Source organism: Elgaria multicarinata, chromosome 6, assembly GCF_023053635.1.
Source record: "Elgaria multicarinata webbii isolate HBS135686 ecotype San Diego chromosome 6, rElgMul1.1.pri, whole genome shotgun sequence".
Taxonomy (NCBI): Eukaryota; Metazoa; Chordata; class Lepidosauria; order Squamata; family Anguidae; genus Elgaria; species Elgaria multicarinata.
The window spans coordinates 48,152,627-48,177,674 of NC_086176.1; the positions used below are offsets into that span (position 1 = coordinate 48,152,627).

General features: G+C 38.7%; 1 protein-coding gene across 3 annotated transcripts in view; it reads left to right on the plus strand.

Moving 5' to 3' along the window:
- The window catches only part of VPS13A (vacuolar protein sorting 13 homolog A), a 135,192-nt gene that overhangs the window by 66,023 nt on the left and 44,121 nt on the right, over nt 1-25,048 (plus strand). For 2 of the 3 annotated variants that reach the window (XM_063129359.1, XM_063129360.1), the window contains exons 34-48: nt 1,276-1,423; nt 3,045-3,195; nt 3,838-3,965; nt 7,350-7,522; nt 10,686-10,909; nt 12,295-12,527; nt 13,318-13,410; nt 13,964-14,320; nt 15,391-15,492; nt 18,136-18,294; nt 18,421-18,682; nt 19,412-19,572; nt 20,416-20,519; nt 22,955-23,252; nt 24,146-24,541. In XM_063129359.1, the coding sequence (XP_062985429.1) occupies nt 1,276-1,423; nt 3,045-3,195; nt 3,838-3,965; nt 7,350-7,522; nt 10,686-10,909; nt 12,295-12,527; nt 13,318-13,410; nt 13,964-14,320; nt 15,391-15,492; nt 18,136-18,294; nt 18,421-18,682; nt 19,412-19,572; nt 20,416-20,519; nt 22,955-23,252; nt 24,146-24,541 (2,989 nt within the window). The remainder of the gene's footprint in view (nt 1-1,275; nt 1,424-3,044; nt 3,196-3,837; nt 3,966-7,349; nt 7,523-10,685; nt 10,910-12,294; nt 12,528-13,317; nt 13,411-13,963; nt 14,321-15,390; nt 15,493-18,135; nt 18,295-18,420; nt 18,683-19,411; nt 19,573-20,415; nt 20,520-22,954; nt 23,253-24,145; nt 24,542-25,048) is intronic. The other variant, XM_063129361.1, reaches the window with a different exon arrangement.

Below are 25,048 nucleotides of genomic sequence, written 5' to 3' on the forward strand. Positions count from 1 at the left end.
ATTACATTTTTATACCGCCCAATAGCCAAAGCTCTCTGGGCGGTTCACAAAAATTATTTTTGTGATTTGGGGGACCTCAATGTTCATGGTAAGCTGACTTTGCCTGGAGTGGCTCAGGACATCATGACTGCCATGACAATCGTGGGCCAGTCTAAACATTTTGTCAGCCCAACACATATATTGGGATTCAGTCCTAACAATTTGCTCGAATAGGAAGGAGGAAAGTGGTCTGAGTGAGGGTTTTCTCGTTAACTTGCTTGTCATGGTTACCATTAAATATCAAGTAGCAGCTCTGAATAGTATTCTGTGTTGTGAAAGGAAGTGTCTCCACACCATCACTACAAGGAGGTGGCACTACTTTACTCCCTAGAAATCCATAGATTTGCTACCTAATTTGGGTACTAACAGCTCTTACAGGTTTTCCTTTTGAACCCATGGCCATTTGTTTTTTTAAACAGCGTTCCTTGTGGCCATCATGCCAGCTAGATATGTCTTGGAGCTAGGAGCTCTCTCAGAGCACAACTATGCATTTTCCATACATATAAGGTGGTCGTTAAGCCAAACTCAAAGTTAATTCCATGTTCCACAGGGCACAATATTTTTCTTACCAGAGTTCTGTCTTAAACCACCCCATACACAGGAGCAGATTTGGCATAAATTAGATGTGTCTGAGGGTCTCTGTTTTATTTTCACCAGTCATTCCATCAGGCTGAAGAGCATAGGGAGAGGAGAGAAGTAAGGCTATTTCATTGTCTTTGCTGAGAGACAGGCTGCCTTTGGCTCGTCTCAACTGTGACCTAGCTGGCAGCTATTACATCAGGCAAACTGAACATCCCAGCTGTTTGTGATAAAAACTGTATATTTAAGAACTGGTTCCTGAGCTGTCTTTTTTCCTTCTTCTCCATGCAATTGTTGGGTTAACTCTGGTTTGTTTAACCCATAAACAATCTAGAGTTCTGGGTTTAGACGTCATGAAACAACCAAGGAATGGGTTGTTCCTGGGTTGTAAATTATAAACAGAAACAACAAGCACATGGCTCACATGCTCCTCTCATCTTCACAATTACTGGGTTAAACAACCCATGAATTGTATCTGATGTGTGAAAACAGGTCATAGAATATATTACTCTCTATACAGTATCTACAGGTACAAAATATTTCCTTCTTAATGTTGCATTTTATTAAAGATGCAATTGTGAGCCCGCTTACATCCATTGTAACTGCACTCTTGTGAGCTATGATTGGATTATAAATATTTTCCATTTTGATTTACAGATCAAGTAGCGTGAATGGCTTACTACAAAATGAAGTACAGCTATTGCAGCCATTGAATCTTGAAGTTACTGTTGAACGCAACTTGGCTGCTCTCTGGTACCATGAAATTCCTGACATTAAAATATCTGGACGTCTGAAACCAATGAATGTAAGTTCTCGATTTAGAAAGTGTTTTCGAAATTTTGAACTTAATTCTGCATGGTACTTGAACGTAGGTAGTCAAAATGTGCAGGTACTTTAACATAGTTGCTGCAATTACTGTCAAGAAAAGGAACAAAATACATTTTGTCCTTGTCTTTCAAATAACCCCTTGCTTCTCACATCTCACGACTTATCAGCAATTCAGTGGTGGGAAACTTCAGTCACAAGGACCAAATATGCCTCCTAGGATCTCAAAAATAGCCTCCTGGGATCCCAATATAACCCTCCAAGGTTTCACAGATGGCTACGCCCCCTTCTCTGGCCTCATCCCTTTCCTACAACCCCTGGTAGTTTGACAGTTTCTCGGCATTCCCCCCTCCTGCCCCCCATTCTAAAAGGTTGCAATGCTTCTCTTAATGCTTAGTTACTGGCAGTAAGAGCACTAAGCATTTTGATTTGTATTTTTATCCACACCCTTTTTCCTTTGGCTCCTCCCACCATTGGAATGCAGCTTCTCCAAAATTGAATTTGGCCCTTGGGCTGAAAGAGTTTCCCACCCTTGATATAATTCATGAAAGCACCAGAGTCTCATGGCACCTTAAAAACTCACACATCTATTTTGGCATAAGCTTTTGTGGATCAAAGTCCACTCCATCAGATATATGAAGTGTTATCCTGAGGAACATCTACACAAGGTTGTGGGGAGGGGAAAGAAGTAAACAGTGAGATCAGGTGCAATGAAATGCAGAAAGTACAGAGTGTGACACTTTTAAGAGTAGCTATCCACAAAAGAGTTGTTGGTGTTGGCATGGATGTCCTAGCATGGTTAAACTAATATAAGTAGTGTAATTTTTTTAAAAAAATCTTTATCCCAATTTAAGTCACAGGAGATAGAATTGAACCTCTTGATTAACTGTAATTCAAGCAGTTTCATGTTGTAGTCATCCTTTGAAGTTCATTTGCTCAAGAATGGCCAGTTATAAAGACAGTTATAGAGTGTCCTAGGAGGCTGGTTGGATTCAAAGCTTTCTTATGTGAATGGAAGAATTCCCTCCATCTGTTTATTGGACAGAATGTTTGGATCTAACCCAAAGAACACCAAAATAATCACTTTAAATAAGCTTTTCCTATATGGGGCATAAGCAAAAATGATCAAGTCTTCCAAACTTCACATTTATATGACTCAAAATAAAGAATCATGATATTTCAATCCATCTTTTCCTATCCTGGGTCACGTTCACACAATATCCTACCCCTCTCCTCCAGATCTCGATCTAAACCCTGGGTAACATTTCCAAGTACTTACACTATAGGGAGAGTAATTCCATCTCTTAGGTCTTGGTCAGAAACACACACAAAAAGCCAGATTAAGAACCAACATGTTTAATTGCAGATTAACTAAACATAAGGTAAGGGAGGAAACAGAAGATATATTAAAAAAGAAAATAAACATACAACCTGTCTGCTTGGCTATCCTGAGAAGCTATTTTTAAAAGTATCCAGGAACTAAAGTGATAATAAGTTTTACAATAAGAGATTATGCCATCCAGTGGACCTGTAGTGTTCGATTCTGCCATACACACTCAAACTCAAATAATATTGTTGTTATTATTAACTTCTTTTCAAAGCTGATTCTTAGTCAGGATGACATAACTACTATCTTGAGGACCCTGAATGAAAATTTAGGAGATAATTCTGGCCCTCCAGCACCCGTACCAGAAAAAAAAGATGTTCTAAGCATCCATAGTGGAGCTGCAAGTGTTTCCCAATATTCTGGAGGTATGTGTTTTGTCATCTTAAACTAAAGTCCAATTATATCTTTCCACTAGAAAAAACCCTCAAATTAATAGCTATATAAACTATTAATTTATTATATATGAACATTTCATGTGAAATTAGGATGTTTGTGTGAGGAAAATACATTTAAATTACTATCTTAGGTAGAATATAATGTATATGCACTGCTGGGTCTTGTTCTACGTAGTTTTTCTATATAAATGATTATAGTCTCTTTTTTTGTAGAATACAAGATCCTGTAAATATGTCGACAGCTACGACTGTTTTGCTATATATGGACAGATTGTATTATATTTATAGTACAAAGAAACTTACTCCTGTTTGTCTTGAGCAGCATTTTTGAAATTCATTATTACCTTCCTTTTTAATGATCTGATCATTCTGTTTAATGTAGGAAAATAACCTCAAGAGCTGTACTTTAGCTCTATAGATTAATCCAAACATTTATAAGCCTATATTTTTTTTAAAAAAGTTGCCTAAATTCCCACATGTACTTATGTCTCACAGACTTCACAACTTTGGGTGTGGCAAGCTACTTGCTTTGGTTAAAATAATGCATGAAACATGTATAGCCTTTTTTCTTATAATAATGCCTTATAATATTAATTCCTCTAACTGTTAAAGCTGGAATAACAGTGGTGACATCTGCTGTGGTGGAAATGCATTCGTCTGCTAAGGTTAAAACAACACTAAAATTGGACTTCCAGTTTGATTCCCTGACCCTAGTGTTGTACAGTCCAAATTCCAACCAGGTAAGGAAAATACATCATTTTCTATAAAATAAACGCAATACATTTATTTATCTGGATTTTTTGGGCAAGCTTACTATTATTCCTCAGTATTACAGTGTGACTAATCAGACAAGAAAGGAGACTTCTATTTATTCAAACCTAGTTAGCCCTGGGGGGAAAGTTCTGTCAAGGACTCTGTGCTTAAGTGGTGACTAGGTGCTTACCAGTGGAGAACTAGATTTTTATTCCACTGTTCATCTACCTGAACAAGTGCTTGTACCTATTATGAAAAAAGATGTTCTGTTCTTTTTTGGTTTTTGAAGGAGCTAAATTCTATTAGCATTTTTATGAGAAAGTCACACAGTTCAGTCGATCGCAGTGGGGGAAGAAGCCATTGTGGCTGCTCCCCGCCCCCGCACTTGCTGCAGACATGACCACCATTTGCATTATTACCTGAACTGCAGCGCAGATTGGCATGTTGTCTGAACCCGTGCTGCATGGCAGGGAAGGCATCATACCCATTCTTCAGCCCACAATGTACAGTAGAGGTTATCGGGTGGATACAAAGGCCCTCTCCCTGCCACGCTGCTCATGAGATTCAGACAACATGCCAATCTGGGCTGCAGTGTGAGGAATAATGCAAATGGCAGTTGTGCACATAGAGGTGGAGGGAGAAGCCACGATGGCTTCTTCTCCCTCTGTGATTGTCTGAACCAACCCAGTATAAGCTGTTTTCTGACTAATCTGTGTCTATTGCACCCATCACTGTTAGTTTGGATGACCATGTCCATTCTGTGCAGTTACTTAAGAATGTAATAATTACTGAGCATTTGCAGTACGTATATTTTGTGTGTGTGCTCAAGGTGATGTACAATCAAAAATACAAAGATTAACATAAAAATACAAAAATGTAAAACATATTTTAATATATAGATAGAGCTGGGTATCATCAACATAGTGATGAGCTGTAAAACTCCAGATGACCTCTCCCATTGGCTTCATGTATATGTTAAAAAGCAGGGGGCAGAAACCCATAGGCCAATGACCACAGGAATGAGGAACACCTTCTGGGAACTCTCAGCCAGTTAAGACTGGAACTACCACAACACAGTGCCTCCAAATCTCATATCAGCCAAGTGTCATAGAAAGATTCCATGATCAATATATCAAATACCACCGAGAGGTCCAGCAGAACCAATGGGGATACACTTCCCCTGTCTCATTCCCGATTTAGGTCATCAGCCAGGGCTATTTCCATCCCCAAACCAGGTCTGAACCCAAATTGAAAAGGATCCAGATAATCAGAACTTGGGCCGTAGCTAGACCTAAGGTTTATCCCTGGATCATCCAGGGGTCAAACCTGTTCATCTAGGTGACACACAGGGGATCCAGTGCTCAGGCAGGGGCGAACCCTGGATGATCCCAGGATAAACCTTAGGTCTAGCTGTGGCCTTGGAGTAGTGGGGCCACTACCTGCTCCAAGACTGTCCAAAAAGGGCCTAACTTCCTCACCTTAGGACAGGATGAACAGAGACATCGATTCAGTGACTTAGTTGTATTCAAAGGCAAATCAGATGACACGTTAGAAGTCACGGCAATTAATCTTTAGGAGTTACAAATCTGTTAACAATCCATGGCTCAAGTTCAGGAACAGTCCAAAAACAATCATAGAGTCTTAACACTAAGGACTGCATTAGAGGTACAAAGCACTTAAAGATCCATTTTCACAATACAAGGTTCAAAAACAGGCTAAGATCTCACTTTAAAAAGGAAGATTTGAAGCTGGCCAATAATTATTAAGGTTCATAGGAGCCAGTGAATGCTTCTTTACTAGAGACTTTACCATGGCCTCCTTTAGAGAAGCCAGAATATGGCCCTCTTTCTGGGAGGCATAAACAATTTTCACCACCCAATTGGCCACCCCCACCCCTCTGGCAGATGTTATAAGCTAAGACAGATATGGGTCTCAGGAACATTGGTTGGCTTAAATCCTCCACACAATTTGTCCACCTCCTCAAGCTGAACAAACTAAAATCTAGCTATCAAAATTGGACAAGTAGCTACCTTATTTATCTTATCAGAATCTTTATTCACCATGTAAAGTCCAAGTCAGTGAATCTGAGTGGTTTTGTCAGCAAAGTCATAGCAATTCAGATTATTCCTTTTCAACACATTTGGGGGCAGAATGTAGGAGCCCTTTAACCACTGTCTCTACTGTGCTGACACAATAGAGGCAGAAAAGGAAAACTTTGCTGCCACAGAATAGGACTCTAACCTAAGTTTTTCTCCACCTTTACTCGGGTCATCTAGTCTTTTATTTCCTTCAGCTCCTCAGAAAACCAAGTCATTTAGGCTCTGCATCCTGGGAGAGGATGTTTGTGGGCAATTGTGTCAACAGGTTTGAGGCAGTTAACAAAGCATTCTGAAATGCATCACTTAAAAATGGAGATAAACTGAAAACTAATACATACAATTTGATCCAAAAGGCCAGCTATTCTAAATAAGTGAGTAAATTAGATCTCCAGAATCTTTGTGAAACAATAAAATGATCCAACCATCATTATTATTATTATTATTATTATTATTATTATTATTATTATTATTTGTATCCTGCCTTTTACCCAATACTGGGCCTCAAGGCGGCCAAAGGTCTGGCTAAATAGGAACAGTTTCACCTGTCCTTTGAAGCTAAAGCATTATTGGACTCTACTGAGGGGTTCCATGACCCATATGTGATGCACAGAGACCATGAAGAAGAAGGACAGGTTGCTTGCCTGTAACTGTAGTTCTTTGAGTAGTTGTCTGTGCAATCATACAACCCTCCCACCGGCCCCACTACAGGTGTCCATTTGCTTGTACCAGTTCCTTTGTTTATGGTACCCTTGGAGAAACTATGGGGAAAGGTGGGAGTACCACCCTTCGGTCATGTGCAGGAGGGGGGGCAGGAGGGGCTAAAGGCTCTGGGCTGGCACAGAACCTATATGTGTGATTGTATAGATGACCACTCAAAGAACTATAATTACAGGTAAGTAACTTGTCCTGCTTCAGCCATTAAGGCTTGTTTTCCATTGGAGACCAATATGCACCTTATATAAAAATATATAATTGGGGGTACGCTGTGATGCAGCTCCAAATATTTTGTTGTAAAAAATTTTCTACTAGTGCTTGCACAGGTTTGCAGAACAGCACTAATGAATGAGCTCCCTTCTTTCAAGATTCTTTAGAATCTTGTAAACCTCCTAAAGAGCTTCGGCTGTGGGGTGGTATATAAATGTAATAAATAAATAAATAAATGACTTTCTAATCAAGCTCAGAATCTGATCATAGTGATAGAATGTGCACATTGCAAAAACATTGTACTTATTTAATTCTGACTAATTTAAACTGTGTCTTTTCTTTTCAAAGCAGCTTCAAGCTCAGGATGAACGAGATGGTCGTCTGAAACTTGCAGAATTTAAATTGTTGTTAATATCGACAGCTGTCAAAATGTTGTCAGATGGATCAATGAATGCCTCAGTCCGGTTAACAAACTGCACTTTAGATGATAAACGACAGACAGTCCAGAATGCTACACCAAGGTGGTTATTTCTTTTAAAAACAGAACAGTGAATTTTGGGTCAAGTAGAATTTTGGGTCAAGTGCTACTGTCAGTTCTATCAAGTCTGATTGTGAATATTGAATGTGATCTAAAACATGTGTAAAGGAGCTTTATTTGTTCTTTCATAATACTAGAGCGTGGGGTAATTCCATGAAGCTGAATGGTAGAAGATTCAGGACAAATAAAAAGAAGAACTTCTTCCCATAGCGCATAGTTAAAGTATGGAATTTGTTGCCACAAAATGTAGTTATGGCCACCAATTTGGACAACTGTAACAGTAGATTAAACAAATAATTCATGGAGGATGAGGTTATCAACAGTTTCTAGTTATGATAGTTATATATTAACTCAGGTCTTTGCCATTTGCTAGGGAACGCTAGGGAGGGTGCGATTGCACTCAGGTCCTGCTTGTGGGTTTTCTATGGTGATCTGGTTGGCCACCGTGCAAATAGAATACTGAATTGGATAGGTGTTTGGTCTAATCCAGTATGGCTCATCTTATGTTCTTTATGTGTATTCATAACTTTTTTTGTATTGTAATTATTATAATATACTTGAATATATATATATATTTCTCCTTTTCATCCTTCCCAGTCCCCTTTATTTGTCGTACATGGTCCTTTCTTTTGTCCCTCTTTCCTCACTCTCTCTTCCAGAAACTTTCAGATTCCACAGTGAGGTAATATGACTTTTTCACTAATATTATTTAATTTAATTTTATATATTTAATAAAATTTCAGTATCATTCATTGATAATTCAGTTTCCTGTCAATATAATTGCCAGTAAATAATCCAGTAACAGCAATATTAGATAAGTTGCTACATCTTTACTAATTGGTGCCATCTGAATACTTCTGGTTGTTTCCTTCATTGTTTTTATTCTCTTAATCTATTGTTTCTATAATGTGAATGCCCACCACTGATTTTGTAATAAATGTACCAGACCTGGCACAGTACCGAAGTGGATTTAAAAAAGTATAGAATGGTGGCATGAATCTGATGGATCCCTCTGTCACGGACACTAATGATGCTTCCAGTTATGGCTGGGCCATGCAGTATTACAGGCTGAGGGTCAGTGGCACATGAATCAAAGAGAGCACTTGCTCCACATTAGTGTTCTAGGACTCTTACCCATCTGCAAGGCTCTGATATCCTTTCTTCCGGAGATTTCTTGCTGATAGTACAGATTGGAATTGTATTCTCTGTTGTAATTTACTACATCAGTCAGTGAGGAGGAATGGGTTCCAGGAGTTTAGGCATTCTCGCATGCCCACTGGGAATGGTGCATTTCTCATAACATCACCCCAACAGTTATACTTGTGGAAGGCTCACCAATAAATTGGTGGACTTGTTTAGCTTAGCAGTGATAGTTTATGAGTGGAGTCTGAGCAGCAAGTATCTACACTTAATTTCCCTTGACTTAATTTCCCTTTGTCATAGCTATGTTCAGCAGCAGAGTAGGGCACACAGACAGAGTCTGTTTTTCCTCTTCTCTCCTGTTGTTTTGATACCGAGAGCTATGTACAAAATCTGACTATCTTTCTTAGAGTTATCCTCATTGTCCTTTGATGTCCTTCCCAAATCAGATTTCTGGCCCTTCTTCAGCTGTCTTCAGCTGATCTTTGAAGAACCTGCCTGTTCTTTGACACCCACTCTCACAGTCACATGGTCAAGTTCTCCATCATACTCTCTTCTCTCTGTAGCTGCCAGTATGGAGGATCCAGTCTTGTCATGTGTTTTGGGCAACCATCTCACTATCCTGTTCAAGTCACAGAAGCCCTCTACTTAAAAGAATTAGCTAAATTGAAAGGTTTCTTGTTGTATACTTCTCAGCTTCACTTCACATTGTTCTTCTATATGCAACTCATCTGAAATCCACTGGCCTTGCTACCCCTTCAGTTAAAGTCCATCTTGTGACCATCTCAGCATTCAGTAGCGAACTGGGCAATTCTTCCTTTGACGCATATCTCTCTAGTGTGACAGCTTGTGCAAGGGCTGGCACACATCATCAAATGTATGACTGCACAGAAGAAGAAAGACAGTAATTGACAGACTTCGTGAGCATCTGTGTAGACAGACAGCCCAACCTCATTTGCACCGTGGTGTTTCATATATGCGGTTATATGAGCTTGTGTCATCCTTCTAGGAACCCATGTGAGCAGGAGGGTGCTGTGTTCCTCCTGGCATCACACCACAACATCAGATACAGGTTAAATAATCTGTCTTTCTGAACTACCTGGCCCTGAAGAAAGCCCGACTGTGGCAGTTTGCTTTGAACAATATTTAATGGCAGTTCTGTGTAAATTTGTTCCAGTAGTTGATCCTGTAGATTACTAAAACATGTATCCCCAACTTCTCTGAATTGGATACACAGAATTGCGTAATTATGCATACCCAAGGGACCTGACCTGTCTTTCTCAAACTATTGAGAATTTCATTTGTATTCATATATGGAGATCTACTGTACAAATGAAAAGAGACAGAAATTCCATGGGGCCCACCCAACTTCTTGAGCATGCCTAATGAAGCTCTTTGGATCCTGGCCAAATGTTTAAAACTGTTTATTTTCTTTACCAGTAAATGTGAGAGGTTTGGAATTATTAAAGGAAATGTCAAGAGGAAGTGTGAAAGGGGGGGGGACTAAGAGGGATAGGAAACAGTACATTTTTAGAAGTGGTTACTTGAAATCTTTGTTGCAGGGGTGGGCTACTGCAGGAGGTCTGGACTATCCCATGTGGGGCATAGTCTGTGGGGGGGGTGTCCCTCAAAAATGTGTAGTTTGCTTCTGAAATTTGGTGACAAATTGCTCTGTGTTGCTTTATCGCTGAAAGGGTTAAATTTAGCTTGTTTTCAAGCTAAATTTGACTCTTAGTGCTTTGTAGTGCTAAAAGCATGATTTTTATGTGTAGGAACCCCTTTTTCCTTTTTCTTTTTGCTGCTACATCTTGCCCATCTCTGATTTATAGAATGGTTGGTCTGTTGACAGCAGAGGAGTAAGTTTGATAAACAAAGTCATATTATTTTACTGCAATTTGATAGCTAAGAATAAAGATGTTGAAGATTATAAGCAAATAGTCTTTAAAAGTCACTATTAGGCAAGTAATGGTTTTCAAATTACATTATTCTACTAACTTGTCTTTCAGAATGATAGAAATGAAACATGGATCCGAAAAGAAAGTGATGATGGATATAAGTTATAAGCAGGGGAGAGATGGCGCCACTGTTCTTGACACAGTTGTTCAGGAGACATATCTCTGTGCTAGCATAGAGTTTCTGCTTACTGTTGCAGATGTATTTCTTAAAGCTACTGCTGAAAGTGCAGCTGCAGAGAGAAACTTCAAGCAAACTTTACCTGTAAGGGAACAAGGTCAGTAGCTGGGACCAATAAATTGTAGAAGCAGAGTGAATAACTCTAACTTCATTGTATGGTTGTAGTCTGGGGCCATGGCTAGACCAGGCCTATATCCCGGGATCATCCTGGGGTCATCCCTGTGCATCTAAATGACACACAGGTGATCCCTGGAGCAGGCAGGGACGACCCCTCCATTTGCCTGGGATAAACCTTAGGTCTAGCTAAGGCCTCTGCTGTCTGTCTGCATACAGCACCTTTTATGATTCCTCTTTCAACTTGCGGTTTGAAGATATAATTTAGATATATGTTAACTTCAGTGAAGTACTGTTACATGATACCTTACCCCTTTATTCACATGTATTTATATTAAAATTGATTAAAACACATACAATTAATGAACTAAAGATTTTAAAATCTAGTGACAATCATAATTCCCACACTTGTAACACCTTTTAGCAACTAAAAGCTTCTAAAGCAATACATAATTAAAATAATCAAGTAGAGAACAATAAAACATAATTAACCTAAAAGAGCCCATGCTGTGAGCAGCATGACACAACTCTAAGGGCAAAATTATTGCCTCTTAAGGCAATAATTACATAAGGAAAAGCTTCACCATCGGTCAGATGTCTCCAACCTTTTGGACCTGTAGGACACATTTGGGAATTTGAGACCATACTGTTCACACCACGACAAACTTCCTAATCAGTGAATTGCTGCTTTGGCATATACCTGTCACATCAATGGATCTTAGGCTGTGTCTATTCAGCAAAACTTTTCTTTTATATCTATTGGCCACCGCAAAGTCTAATAAGGGATTGTAAATTAGGCTAATTGATGGTGGTGCAATGCAGCAATTATTGTTTTAAACATGTTTTCGCAATGCCCAGTAATTGTTTTTTTGTGGGAGGAGATTATTACATAGATAAATTTTGTACTGGAGCAGTCTTTAATTACACACTCTTTTACATTATTTACCTCCTTCATGGGAATTAATAAATGGTCAGCATAAATGGATTTTCTTTTCTGCACCCTTTTGACAGCTGAAAGAGTAATATAACAATACTGGAAGGATAAACGCTCAACTCCTATAATGCAATGGGTTACAATAATTTCAACAGTTAAATGAGTGGAATACAGATACCACCTTCAAATGGTTACTTATTTGGATATTTGGTCCACTTTTATTGAAATCCATGTATAATTGCTAGATTGTTGTATGCATTTCATACAAATCCATTTTAAAAATGGGGGGAAAACGTTTTTTTTTTTTTTTTTAATTATAAGGTCCCACAGGTATCACGTTGGGGACCCATTTGTGGGCGCCATTAATAATTGTACAGTAAAATGGGATTAATTGTGTATAAAATTTTTAATGACTATAAATACTGCATTTTTAGTTCCTGTACAACCGGCATCCACAATGGAAATAAACGTTGTCGTTAAAAATCCTGAGATTGTGTTTGTGGCTGATTTAACGAGAGATGATGCTCCTGCACTGGTGGCTACAGCACAATGTGAAGTCTCCATGAAAAATGGTCCAGAAATGTATAAAATGACTGCTGCTGTTAAAGATATAAAAGTGAAAGCCTGCCCATTTCTTCCAGATAGGAGAAAAGGCAATATTACTACGGTAAGATATCTAAGATGGAAATGTACTCCTGCACATTGCCATTCAAGTGCAAATGAAATCAGTGGGACTGGATCCAGATTTAGTGATTTAGTATTCCAACAACGATAAGGTAGTTTAAGGCACTAAGTAATCTAGAGTAGATTATTTAAATTATAACTAACTTTGGTCCCATTTCAGTGGGGCAGAAGATAGTTATGATGAAGTAGGTATGACTAAGGCCTCCGCTAGACAAGGGGGGGGGTCGTAGGGAAGCAATCTCACGATTTTATGATCGTGAGATCGTAGCCCTGGTTTACATACGGCGCGCAACATCGTGCCTGCCATTTTTGTTTTGTTTTTTAAAGAAGAAGGAGCGCATTAGCACTCTTGTGCAGAAGGTGAGGTGTGCGGTTTTTTTAAAAGAAATTAATTTCCCCGCTCTCTCCACTCCACCCCTGATGAGCACAGAGCTCCTGAGCCCGGCTTCTGGCTCCTTGCAGTTACTCACAAGGAGCCAGGACAAACCACGACACGTGACCACACGTTCCGTGGTCTCAGGGTCAGCCCGAGACCGCGGAAAAAGCAGGCTAGAACTGTAGGGTGATATCCCGGGTCAAGGGAGGGATCATCCCTCCCTGCTCCCGGGATGCCCTGTGCATCATTTGGACGCACAGGGACGATCCCGGGGCGAACACCGGGATATCGCCCCGTCTAGCTATGACCTTAGTCTGAATTTAACCCTTTATGTATGTTTAACAGATTTAATAAGCAGATTCATATTTATATTCAATTGATTGTGATTTGTATCTAGATATTGCAGCCCTGTGACCTCGTCTTTGATATGATGCAGTCAGGTGACGATCCTCAGAAAGCTGATCTGTCAATTAAGTCCATAACAATTAAGGTAGATTAAACGTTTGTGTGTCTTTGTTAGTTTAAGGAATACATGTGGTATTTTTAGTTTTATGGGCCTATTTGAAGCATGGTACTATATTTTTTACAATTGTCAATAGTCTTTTTACAATTTATAATAGTCTTCCTAATATTAAGGAATCACCTGGTAAATTGGCTTCTTTGTGCCTCCTGATGCACTCTAGTGACTACATCAAGAGGGCTTTTACCCATTGTCACACACACCTATTCTCATGCAACCAATTGCACACTCTGAAGACGAAAGTACTGAAAGCAGGGCTCTAGCAAACATCTCAAAAACAGCACTTATTTATTTATTTCATTTTTATACCGCCCAATAGCTGAAGCTCTCTGGCTGGTTAATTGTGTTTGGAAATAAGATAAACGCCTAGTTCAAGCAATACTTCTATTTCATTTTATCTAATATGCAATGATTTCTTTATTTACTAATTCATTAGAGATACATAATTTTCAGTTGCAAGTAATCTTTATTTTAAAGCTCTGATGTCACCACTTACTGAAGGTAAACTTCTTTTTTAATTCAGGTGTCACCTATTATCATAAATACAGTCTTAACCATAACATCAGCACTTTTCCCAACTCAAGAGACAGCCGAAAAAGACATTAGCCCAGTATCTCCAGACCTTTGGGATAAGAAGAATGTTAAAAATCTGAATATGTGGTTTCTTGAAGAGTCGAATGAAAATAAAGATCCTGCTTCTGTAACTGAGTTGGTTCCTACAGGAGAGACACTGCAAATGAGAATTGAAACTGTTATTATAACTGTTGAAGCTGGGGTTGGGCACAAAACAGTGCCAATGCTTTTAGCAAAGTCTTCATTTTCTGGAGAAGTTAAAAACTGGAGTAGTCTGCTCAATCTCTCTTCTCGCCTTGAACTAGAGGTAAGTAGATTAGAGTTTTGTTCTGTTACTGTGGAGGAATAGTATAAACATTTAAAGTTGTTTCATAAATTGTGGTCACTGCATGGAAGCTGGTTGAAATGGTATTTTCATGTTGGGTGTAATTGTTGCCTAACAACTTTGGAAATAAGAGTGTAGCTTTCCTCAACATTTCAACTTCAGTAACCTATTCTATTGCCACCAGCTGGCTGAACGTTTCGGCCTTAGCTAGACCTAAGGATTATCCCAGGCAAATGGAGGGGTCGTCCCTGCCTGCTCCTGGGATCCCCTGTGTGTTATTTGGATGCACAGGGATGATCCCGGGACGATCTCGGGACGTAGGCCTGGTCTAGCTGTGGCCTTCCAGTTTTGCGTTAGAGGACATCCTGCAATGTTAAACTCTTCCCACCATCAAGGCAGTTTGTCCTTGCCTTTCGCTTAGGGCATAGCTCTCCTTTTTGCTCAGTTCCTTTTACATTCAGGTCTTTAGCCATCTGTCACATTAATTATCTAGTATTTCATTGCCATCAGATGGCTACTGGATAATTTATATAAAGTTCAATAGGCCTATCTGTAAATATCACATATCTTCCCTTCCCCGCAGTAAATGGGCTCCGGTATAGCAAGCAATATGTTCAGTCTTCACTGAGGCATATCTTAATGTACATATCATGTTTTATTGTGATGTCTTAGTGCACAAATATGATACTGCAGTGCAGTATGCCACCTTGAGTACCTGACATGTTGAATGGTATACTGAATATACACACCAACTTTCACAGATGGGATTTCATTTGGAAATATCAATAGGCATGACCAGAGTTGAATGTTTTTAGAATGAACTTATTATCAGGATATTTTAACCTGATAATGGCATTAAAGCCAAATAAGTTATTCCATAGGAGGCCCACTCATTTTCTTTATCATTTCTTTATAGGTTCTCTTTCCAGTCTGTTAGGTTAAGATTATAGTAAGGGTGATGGACTTCTTTGTGTAACAGTAATATTTCTATTGCTTTTAATTTTCATTACATCATCCAAAGGATATCATTTTAATTGTGTTTTGTATTTTAGGTTCATTATTACAATGAGACGTTTGGTGTTTGGGAGCCATTACTGGAACCACTGGAAATTGAAAACAATGATGAATTCAGACCATGGGTTCTAGAATTGAAGGTAAAGTTTTAGAAGTATAATAGATATTCTTCGTGTTCCACCATGAAAATTATAGTTTTAGATACATGACCTTGCCAAAATGTATACCTAAAAGTCTTCATAATTTGAGAATAATAATTTCTTAACTCGTGTATCTGGGTAGAAATATATCCCTCTGCAGGGCGAGAGCATAGAAAGTACAGCAGTGTGTCCCCATCTTTGAAGACAGATATAAAACTGGCTCCAGCCCATCTTCTGAAGAAATTTCATCTCTTCCCCAGAGCTAGTTGTGTTCTAGGCTTGAAAGAGTGATGTTGAAAATGTCTAGCCCTTCCTTTAAGGTACTCAAGGTGGCATACAAGATTATTTCTGCCCACCTCTGTTTTATCCTCACAAAAACCCAGAATGATAGGTTAGACTGAGAGATGGATATTGGTTAGGGTGACCATATGAAAAGGTGGGCAGAGCCCTGCCCTCTTTTGTATTTGGTCACTCTAGTATAGCACCTGCAGCTTTAACTGTTGTGATGAAGAGGGAATTTCACCAGATGCTGCATGCATATAAATGACACCGGCTGAAATTCCATTTTCTAGCAATTGTTAAAGATACAGAAGCCCTGTCCTCCTTTTCAAATGGTCATCCTAATATGGTTCAGGATAACCCAATGAGCTTCATGGTTGAGGGGGATTTGAACCTGGGTCATCTTGGTCCTAGTCCAATGCTATAGCCACTGCATCCCTTTGGCTATCTAGCTAAGTAGTAGCTTTGATTTGTGGTATTGAGCATAGGCTCCATAAAGTAAATTTTGCTTTAAAGCAGGGGTGGATAACTTTGGGAGGTCCAGGGGCCATTTCCCCCTCCAGTGGGCCAAACTCTTGCTGCCACCACTGCTGCCCCACCAAATGCTGGTGGTGGCAAAAACAATTTGGTGGCAAACTCCTACGGAAAGCTACCATTGCCAAATTTAGCTTGAAAACAAGATAAATTTGGCAATTGCAGCATTCCGTAGCTGTTTGCCACCAATCTTCAGTGGCAAATGGCTTTTTTTTGCTGCTGCAAATTTTGGCAGTGTTGGGAGATGCAGAAGCCATGCCAGGGGCAACATGTGTAGCCTGTGTGTTGCCCAGCGCTGCTTTAAAAGCAAACATTGGATACATTTGTACAAGGGGCTGTAGCTTAATGGTAGTGTCCATGCTTCGTATGCAGATGGTCTTGGGTTTGCCCTCGGGCATCTCCAGGTAGGGAAGAAAAAAAACCTGCTTGAAACTTTGGAGAGCTGCTACCAGTCAATATTGATAATACGGAGCTTGATGGACCAGTGTTCTGAATCAGTATAAGGCAGTTTCCTATGTTCCTAAGTTATGGTATCATTACCTTTTTTCCATTTAATCGCTATATAATGTAAGCTTAACCGACAAAACACTTGGAGGAAAACAGTTCAATATAATATTTTTTAAATTTTAAAACGATGTGCTCAGCACTTCTGTAATTGATACTACTACAGAGTAATAGTCCAATCACAGATTTCAGATTCTGTAGAGGAGTGCTCATGTGATGGAGAGGGAGAATTTGCCGTAGCCATTGCAATATGATGCCAACTTCCCAACCAGGAGCAAAATCCTTTCCTTCACATTAGTAATTTTAAGAATTATCTGCCCCGTGGGAGGAGGAGGAGAGGACCAGTGTAATTGTCACTATTATCATAACCATTTGCTAGTGAGTGCCACATAGCCTTCAGTGTACAAATCAGATTTACCAATCATTTGAAATGTTCATGTGTTGGGGTCAGAGTGAGGAAGAAACGGATAAACCATTTTAGTTAAATATCTGTGTTTTGTGATACCCTGCACTATGGAGTATGTTCTTCTTTGTGGTCTCTGTGCATCACTCAGAAAAAGCCAGTTCCCAATAGTCTGTCATGCTGTAGCATAACTAAGGCCAGATCAAGCAGGATCTAACACTTTGGAAGCGGTTTGAAAGTGGTATATGGAATGTGTCATGAGCCCAAACAGTTGTCAATACCATTCTAACCCGTTATAAAGCACCAGTGTAGATCTTGCCTAAGAACAAAACACAGGATGGGGTTATGTATTTAGGAACAAGCTTGATTCTCAGTTATTGGAGTCATTTTAACGAATGGATCAGGCAACAAGTTTAGTCGCTGCACTGCGGTCCACTACTGTGCCCTTTCGCCGATATAGGTGAATAGTTGCCATTCAGACCTATGGGGAAAAGTAAAGTATTTCAGCTGGGAAAACACTAGTGAGGGCAAAGCCTTCGCTCTATTCCAGCGCAATTGCAACTCAATGAGTGCAATATATATTTTGTATATAGCACTCAGGAACATACCACCCATTATGGGGCTATTCAGTAGCTCTCTGTTCCGCACACATTTTACTTACTGTAATGCTGAGCTTTATCCTAGTAAATAAATTAGTCAAAGCAAAGATCATGAGCCAGACTATATTATTTATTGCATTTTTCCCATTGTGAGATTCTTTCACTATTTTGTGCTTATATTTCAGTCTTTAGGATTCACTGGTGCATCAAAATCACTTTTAAAAAGTTGTGTTAATATTCCAAATCATCTAAATACCTTGTTGCAAACAATAGCTCTATACTTCTGATACTAATTTTCCACCTCCCCCTTTTTTTTCTTTAAAGATGAAAAAGAAGGCGAAAAAAGCCTTAGTTGAATCAGTTGCTGAAGAAGAACACTACAAAGTGCCAGAGTACAAAACAGTGATAACTATTTACTCTCAAGATCAGCTGAACATTACATTGTCCAAATGTGGACTACTAATGTTGAGTAACCTGGGCACGGTGAGAGAGACTTTAATTTAGATTGATATCTTAAATGAAGAAAATCATATATAGACTCTAATTTATGATTCACTAAGAAAAAAGTTATTATCACAATTAATGATTTCGTACATCTTGCTTGGTTAGGCATTTGCAGAAGCAGCTACTGAAACTGCAGAAATCTTCAAGAAAGATCAAGCCCCCTTTGTACTTGTGAATTCCTTAGGAGTTTCAACCATTGTCTTGCCTAGTGAGGCCTTCAATGTCCTTAATGTTGAACCAGAGGGAAATTCATTTCATCTTGAAGATGGGGAAAGTCTAAGTATGGAGTATATCAGAACTAAAAGTGAGCAAGACCAGTTCACAGCAATGACTACCCTAAGCAGCAAAGTATTCTACATTTGGCTCAGTAAGTAGGCATGACAAGTTTATTTTTCTGCAGTTTTCTAAAGTTTTGCTTAGCCATAGGTATAGTGATGCAACAATAACCAAGAGCTTATTTTTATTTACTTTTTAAACTAAAAATCAAATCATATTTACATAATTTTAGACTGTTTTATCTGGACTATCTGTCTCCATACGTTCAAGTATTTGGATATATTTTTTGTCAACAGATTATATTGTGTTGGTTTGTTCATTAGCAAATTAAAAAATGTTTGTTTAGCATTATGTGCCAGAAACTTTGTCTTGTCTCTCTCCTGATAAGCCTGAAAAATAACCCAAGAACAAACCATGGGTTCTTTCTCTGGCTTTTTGGGGAAGATACAATCCAGAGTTCCTGGTGTGCACGTCATGGCAAACAACCACAGGTCATCCCTAGCTTGTTAATTGTGAGTTGCCATTGACCAGGTTCAGACTATCAGAGGGGTGAAAGAAGCCATCATAGCTTCTTCTTCCACCCCCAAGTCTTACAGTAGGGGTTGTGGTGTAGGTAAGAAACTACCCCATGCAGGACAACATGGCAGCCTGCACTGTATCATGAGTAATTACTCAAATTGCCATTGTGGGGACAAGTGAAGAAGCCATGGTGGTTTCTTTTGCTCCTACTATCATCCAAACACTGTCATTATGTGCAAACCAGCCCTCCATATAGATCGTTTCACTCCTTATGAGTTAGTGTCTTCTCTTTAATTTCTAGCTCCTCAGAATCACTCCACTACTGAGAAGATCCCACTGACAAAAGTGGGCCGAAGTCTTTACAGAGTAAGACATAATGACTCAGGTGTTGTAAGATCTATTGTCTGTCAAATTGATACCATTGAAGGGAGCAAGATCATAACAGTACACTCTCCTATTCAGGTAAGATTTTTTCCTAAAATGTTTACTGTTTGATCAATGGATTTTACAGATGATACTGTATCTTTCAGCTTCTTTTAGTCATTTGAGGGAATAGTTGTGCTTGAAGATCTAGACAAAATTAATTGTGGGAGGAAGTAGCAGCTTTATATCCTAAAGGTAAGTCCTAGAAAGGCTTCTCTAATAGAGTTCATAAGTTTCTGAATCTTTTCCTAGATTATTAGGAGTTATATTTTAATTCCATTACCAGGATGATTACAGATATCCTTGCTGTGTGTAGAAAGATTTTGACATTAAGCTGCCTTCAACCAAGCAGACCTGCACATATTGAAGTGGAAACATCCCTCTAAGAGAGTGGTATCCTGAACTTTCCAACAGAGTTGAATAGGCTGCACAGGTGTACAGCACTTAGGACTGTGGTCTTTATTGACACCTAGTGTTGATGGAGCTTACGAATATACAGTACTCTGAGGTTTACAAGTATATTAGCTTTTCTGCATTTTAGCAGAAACTTCAAGGAGGGAGAGGGAAGAAGACTTAGAATGGCTGGTGATAGTTCGAAATTCCCACGTCTCCAGTCTGTTCTCCTCCCCACCCCCAGGAACTCTCCCTTTCACCTCCTATGAGTTCACATTTGCAAGCTCATAAGAGCAGTCAGCATGGTTCTCTCTGTGCTGGCTGCGAGAGGGAGGGAAGTGTGTTTTCCTGGCTTGGGACTAGGAGCCCTGTCTCTGAGCTCAGATCTCATGTCCCTAAGACATTGTCTGGGAGACTTAGGATTGCTCTCTAAGACATTTTCAAGTTTTATTACAATTATATATGCAGATCTGTTCTTTTTCCTTATAGATAAAGAATCATTTTTCAATTCCATTGAGTATATTTGAAGATGGAAAATGTTTAGGAATGGCTCTACCAGAGAATGAATTCAACATACCATTGACCTCTTACAGGTGATTCTTCCTTTCTTTTTTCTTTTTACCACTTACTAGGCATTTAATAAATACTGACCATCCCGCAAATCAAAAAGTTAATTTTAGATTAATTCTGTTAAGTGAAGCAAGTAATAATATTAAGTGTAGGAAGCACATAATAATATTAAGTAAGAATATTTTATTGCACGGTTGGCAAACTATTTAGGCCTCTCATGGCTGTCATAGGAGTAGTGGCCAGTCACAAAGGGCAACTAATGGCCAAATGACTGAGGTGGGTCTGAGCCCCAATACATTAAGAACTCCTTTGAATGCTGTTTTTAGCACCACAGAAATTTATTCTACAGAAGATGAACTGTTTCTCTCTCCACCTCCCCACCCCACCCCAGCCAATCAACTAATTCCACTCTATCTCTTTTTGTCTCTGGATAACCACCCATAGACATGCACTCCCACATATCCACCATGCATGCATACACCCACCCACTTCCTTCCCCTCTTCACTACAATCACATGAAAAACTACACCCCACCTTTTCAGGATCCCTCCGAACTTCTCCCCTAAACTCTTTTTCTCTCTGTCTCTCTTTCTTAAAACACGCAGTCCCTATCTACCCGGATCTACAAGCACACAACCCTCCCCAATCTCCCAGGTTTCTTCCACCTGCCTCCCCCAATTTCTGTTGGCTCCATCCTGCTCTCCCGCACTCCCCCTCCCCCTCTGATGACTTCCAAGACCTTCCAGCTGGCTTACCGCTGCCCTTCCTATACCCGCCTTACCAGACAGAAGTTACAGGAACCCCTTTTTTTCCTTCACTCTTTCTTGATGGCTGAACATGCTTCAGAGGAAAGCATCGGCTCTAGCTGCCTGCTATCTTCATTTCCTAAACATATCTCTGAGCCTCATGTGTCGCCAAGAGGCATTCATGGAAATGAACATGGCAACAGCTAGAGGTTCTCGCTTTGCTTTGAAATGATCTCAGCTACAAGTAAGAAAATTGGTTAATTTTAAAAAAAGTAGGAGGGGTAGGATATCTTGACAGATACTACCACCATGGTATCTGGAGATGCACTGGTACCAACAGGCACCATTTTGCCTACACCTGTGCAATATAAAATGTGTAGCAATATTTTATAGGTGTACCAAATGCTTATTGTTATACTGCTTTGTATATGGTTTCATTAAAAAAAATGTTTGTTCTTTCCAACTACAACTTGATTGCATGACACTCCCTGGATTTATTTCACTTTAATATTTCCCACATATGTATTGATTTATTGAAATGGTCTTTCAAATGCTTACCAATGGAAAAGTTAGAATGAGTTTCTCATGTAACCTTGCTTGGGATGATCACATGGATGAAATCTACCATAGATTGATAGGAAAAAAACAACCTAAAAAGGTTCTACCTGAATCATCTGTTCAGCTAATTGATACTTATTGTGATGTAGCAAAAAGTGCAACTGATCCTGTGAGCAAGAAGATTCCCAGTGTAGTCACCAGTATCACCATTTTGTTTAATTCTGGTTTTACATTGGTTTTTGAAAGTCTTCCATGGATTTTGAGGCCTATTAACATTTTAAGACATCTTAGTCTCCAACACATTTGGCACATAGTTTCATGGTGAATGCCAGCATAGCGATCCTTCAGTCTCTCTCCAGTCATACATCAGTGGCACTGTTACCACTTTCCCCTGATGTATGAGCCTAATTTAATACATAGAATTAAGCTTAAAGTAATTGGAAGAGCCTAGAATTTCCAAGGAAGATAGTAGCCTCATCAGTCCACAATAAGCTTTCTTCCTCTTCTCCATGCCAGCCTAAGTCCTGCACTGCAATCTGTTGGATAAACGTGGTGAGGGTGTACTGTAGGACATCCTCATGAGTTAATTTTAGGTGTCTCTTGAAGATCTTTCTCTGTGGTGGCACCCCGACTGTGGAACGCCCTCCCCTTGGAGGCCCGATTGGCGCTAACATTGATTGCATTTCGACGCCAAGTAAAAACGTGGCTTTTTAACAAAGCCTTTGATGGTTAAACTCACTGGCACGTTGTTTTAACTGTTTTAACTGCATCGATTGCTTTTAAATTATATATTGTTTTAACTTGGATTATGGTTTAATTTGTTTTTAACTGTGTATATTGTTTTATACTGTATGTTTTTATCTGTACGCCGCCCTGAGATCTTAGTGATATAGGGCGGGATAGAAATATTTTAAATAAATAAATAATAAATAAATCTTTTTATTTTTAATGATAAACAATACGCTGCTTTATTGGATTCTGAAGGACTGCTGCTTTTAAATTTATGTTTTAATACTGCTCTTGTATTGTATGTGTTTTTTCTAATTGTATTTTATTTAATTTCCATTGTTTCTGGTAGACCATAGTGAATGTTTGGCGGGAAAGCTAAGGATGATAATGATTCAGATGATAGTGATTTGTGTGCTTATTTACAGATCACTACTGTTTTTTCGACCAGTAGCTGATGAAAATGAAATTTCTGGAGAGTATACATCAAGCGAAGGAGTTAGCTTTGATGAAATGGTGAAGAATTTTGACAAACTGTTGCAGAAGAAATGTCAGCCTAAAAAATCTAATAGCCATCCACTCATCATCAATATTGTTCCAATGCAAGATACTTTGATATCGTCAGCATGTACAGATGATCAATGGGATTTACCATATATTGTTCATTTATGGCCTTCTGTTGTCCTGCGTAATCTTCTTCCATATCAGATCACCTATTCTTTAGAGGTAACCATCTATATTTTTGTGTTCTACTTCTTCTGTTCTATTGAGTATATATAGAAATATTTTTTGTAGTCTGGAATGTATCCTCAGTATTCTTTCCATAAATATAAAGCATTGTAGCTAGAGTGCTGGAATAGGAATCAGGAGATTCGGGTTCTAGTCCCTGCTTGACTGATGATGTCACAAAATGTATTCACTAATGTCCAGAATTAAGTTTCTGCCTTCCATGCCCACTAAATGCACATAGCTAAAAACTCAGCTTGACTTTTAGTTCTCAACCAGTTTGACAGTCTAACCATTTCATATCCATCTTATATTTGTGTTTGTTTATTATGAATCATTAATATAGTCCTTTGCTATCTGACTTCTTCTCCAGGCTGAAATTGTTGTAAACTTTGTTGTTCCTTTGTATGTTTAGCCTACTTGAAATCCTTCTCAATTGTAAATATATTTTAGGGGAAAAATCATTTATATAACAGAATTTCAGGGCTAGGGAGATACCTAATTAAAACCCTGCCCTTAGATATTCTGTAACTACCCAAACAGATGATTGCATATGCAGCTTTTATTTCAAAATCTTCAAAGGCACATTTCTGAAGCAGTTTATATTCAAGAAAGCGTTCATAGGATTGCAGTTTCAAAGATAACTGAGGGGCCAGAGTAACAGCAAGAGAGATATGAATGATATGTCATGATGTCCAAAGGAAAAACATGCACATGACATGTGGATGAGATGTCTAATTTTACTATACTATTGAGACTGTGGGGTTTCAATAATTGCTGGAACTGTTAATAAACTGATAATTTCCCACTTGTTTTGTATTTAACATGATAACGTTACTGAATTAATGTGTGTATTAACCATGTTTGACCATCTTGGAACTTTTCTTTCAAAGGGACATAGTACAACATGCAGCACTCTAGAAGATGGATGTTCAGTTCAAATTCATAATGCAGTACTGGATCAGAGCAAGCTGGAATTATGTTTACTTAATTATCTTGATAAAAATTGGACCACTGAGTACTACATTAAAACAAATCAGCAAGAAATTAGTTTCATCACATTCTCCTGCAATAGTGACCTTGATAAGACAGATTTGGATATTGCTGTTCATGTAACCTATGCCACAGGACAAATGATTGTAGCAATTCATAGTCCATATTGGATGGTCAATAAGACTGGTCGAATGTTGCAATACAAAGCCGATGGCATTCACCGCAAGCATCCGCCAGACTACAAGATGCCGCTTCTCTTTTCTTTCCAACCTAAATATTTTTATAATGATAACAAGGTACTGTTTTGAATCTCAGAAAAAATATGTATCTCTGGACTAAAAATTAGTTTTACAAAGCATTAAATTCTGAATCCACTAATAGTTTTCCTGTTAATATATGTACTAACACTTGAATATTTTTGCTTAGAGAATTTTGATTAAATATATGAAACTATTGCACAGATAACATACTGTATTCCCTGTTCTTACTTGCAAATGGTATTAATATATTGTTACACTTATAACAGTTGGAGAGGGTGGCTTTTTGCAAGATGTCAAAAACCTTGGATAATAAACAGTGACATCAGTTAATACATAACGATTTCTAACAAGTAATGCTTTGGGTAAAGGAAAGCATATCTATTGTGCATATATGTGCTTTAACACGGACATTGTTCTTGAGCTATTATGTATTTGACCTATTATTATCATAAATACCATAGTTCTTCGATTGTAAGATGCACTTTTTTCCTCATATAAATATCTCTAAAAATGGGGTGGGTCTTAGAATCGTGGGTGCATTTA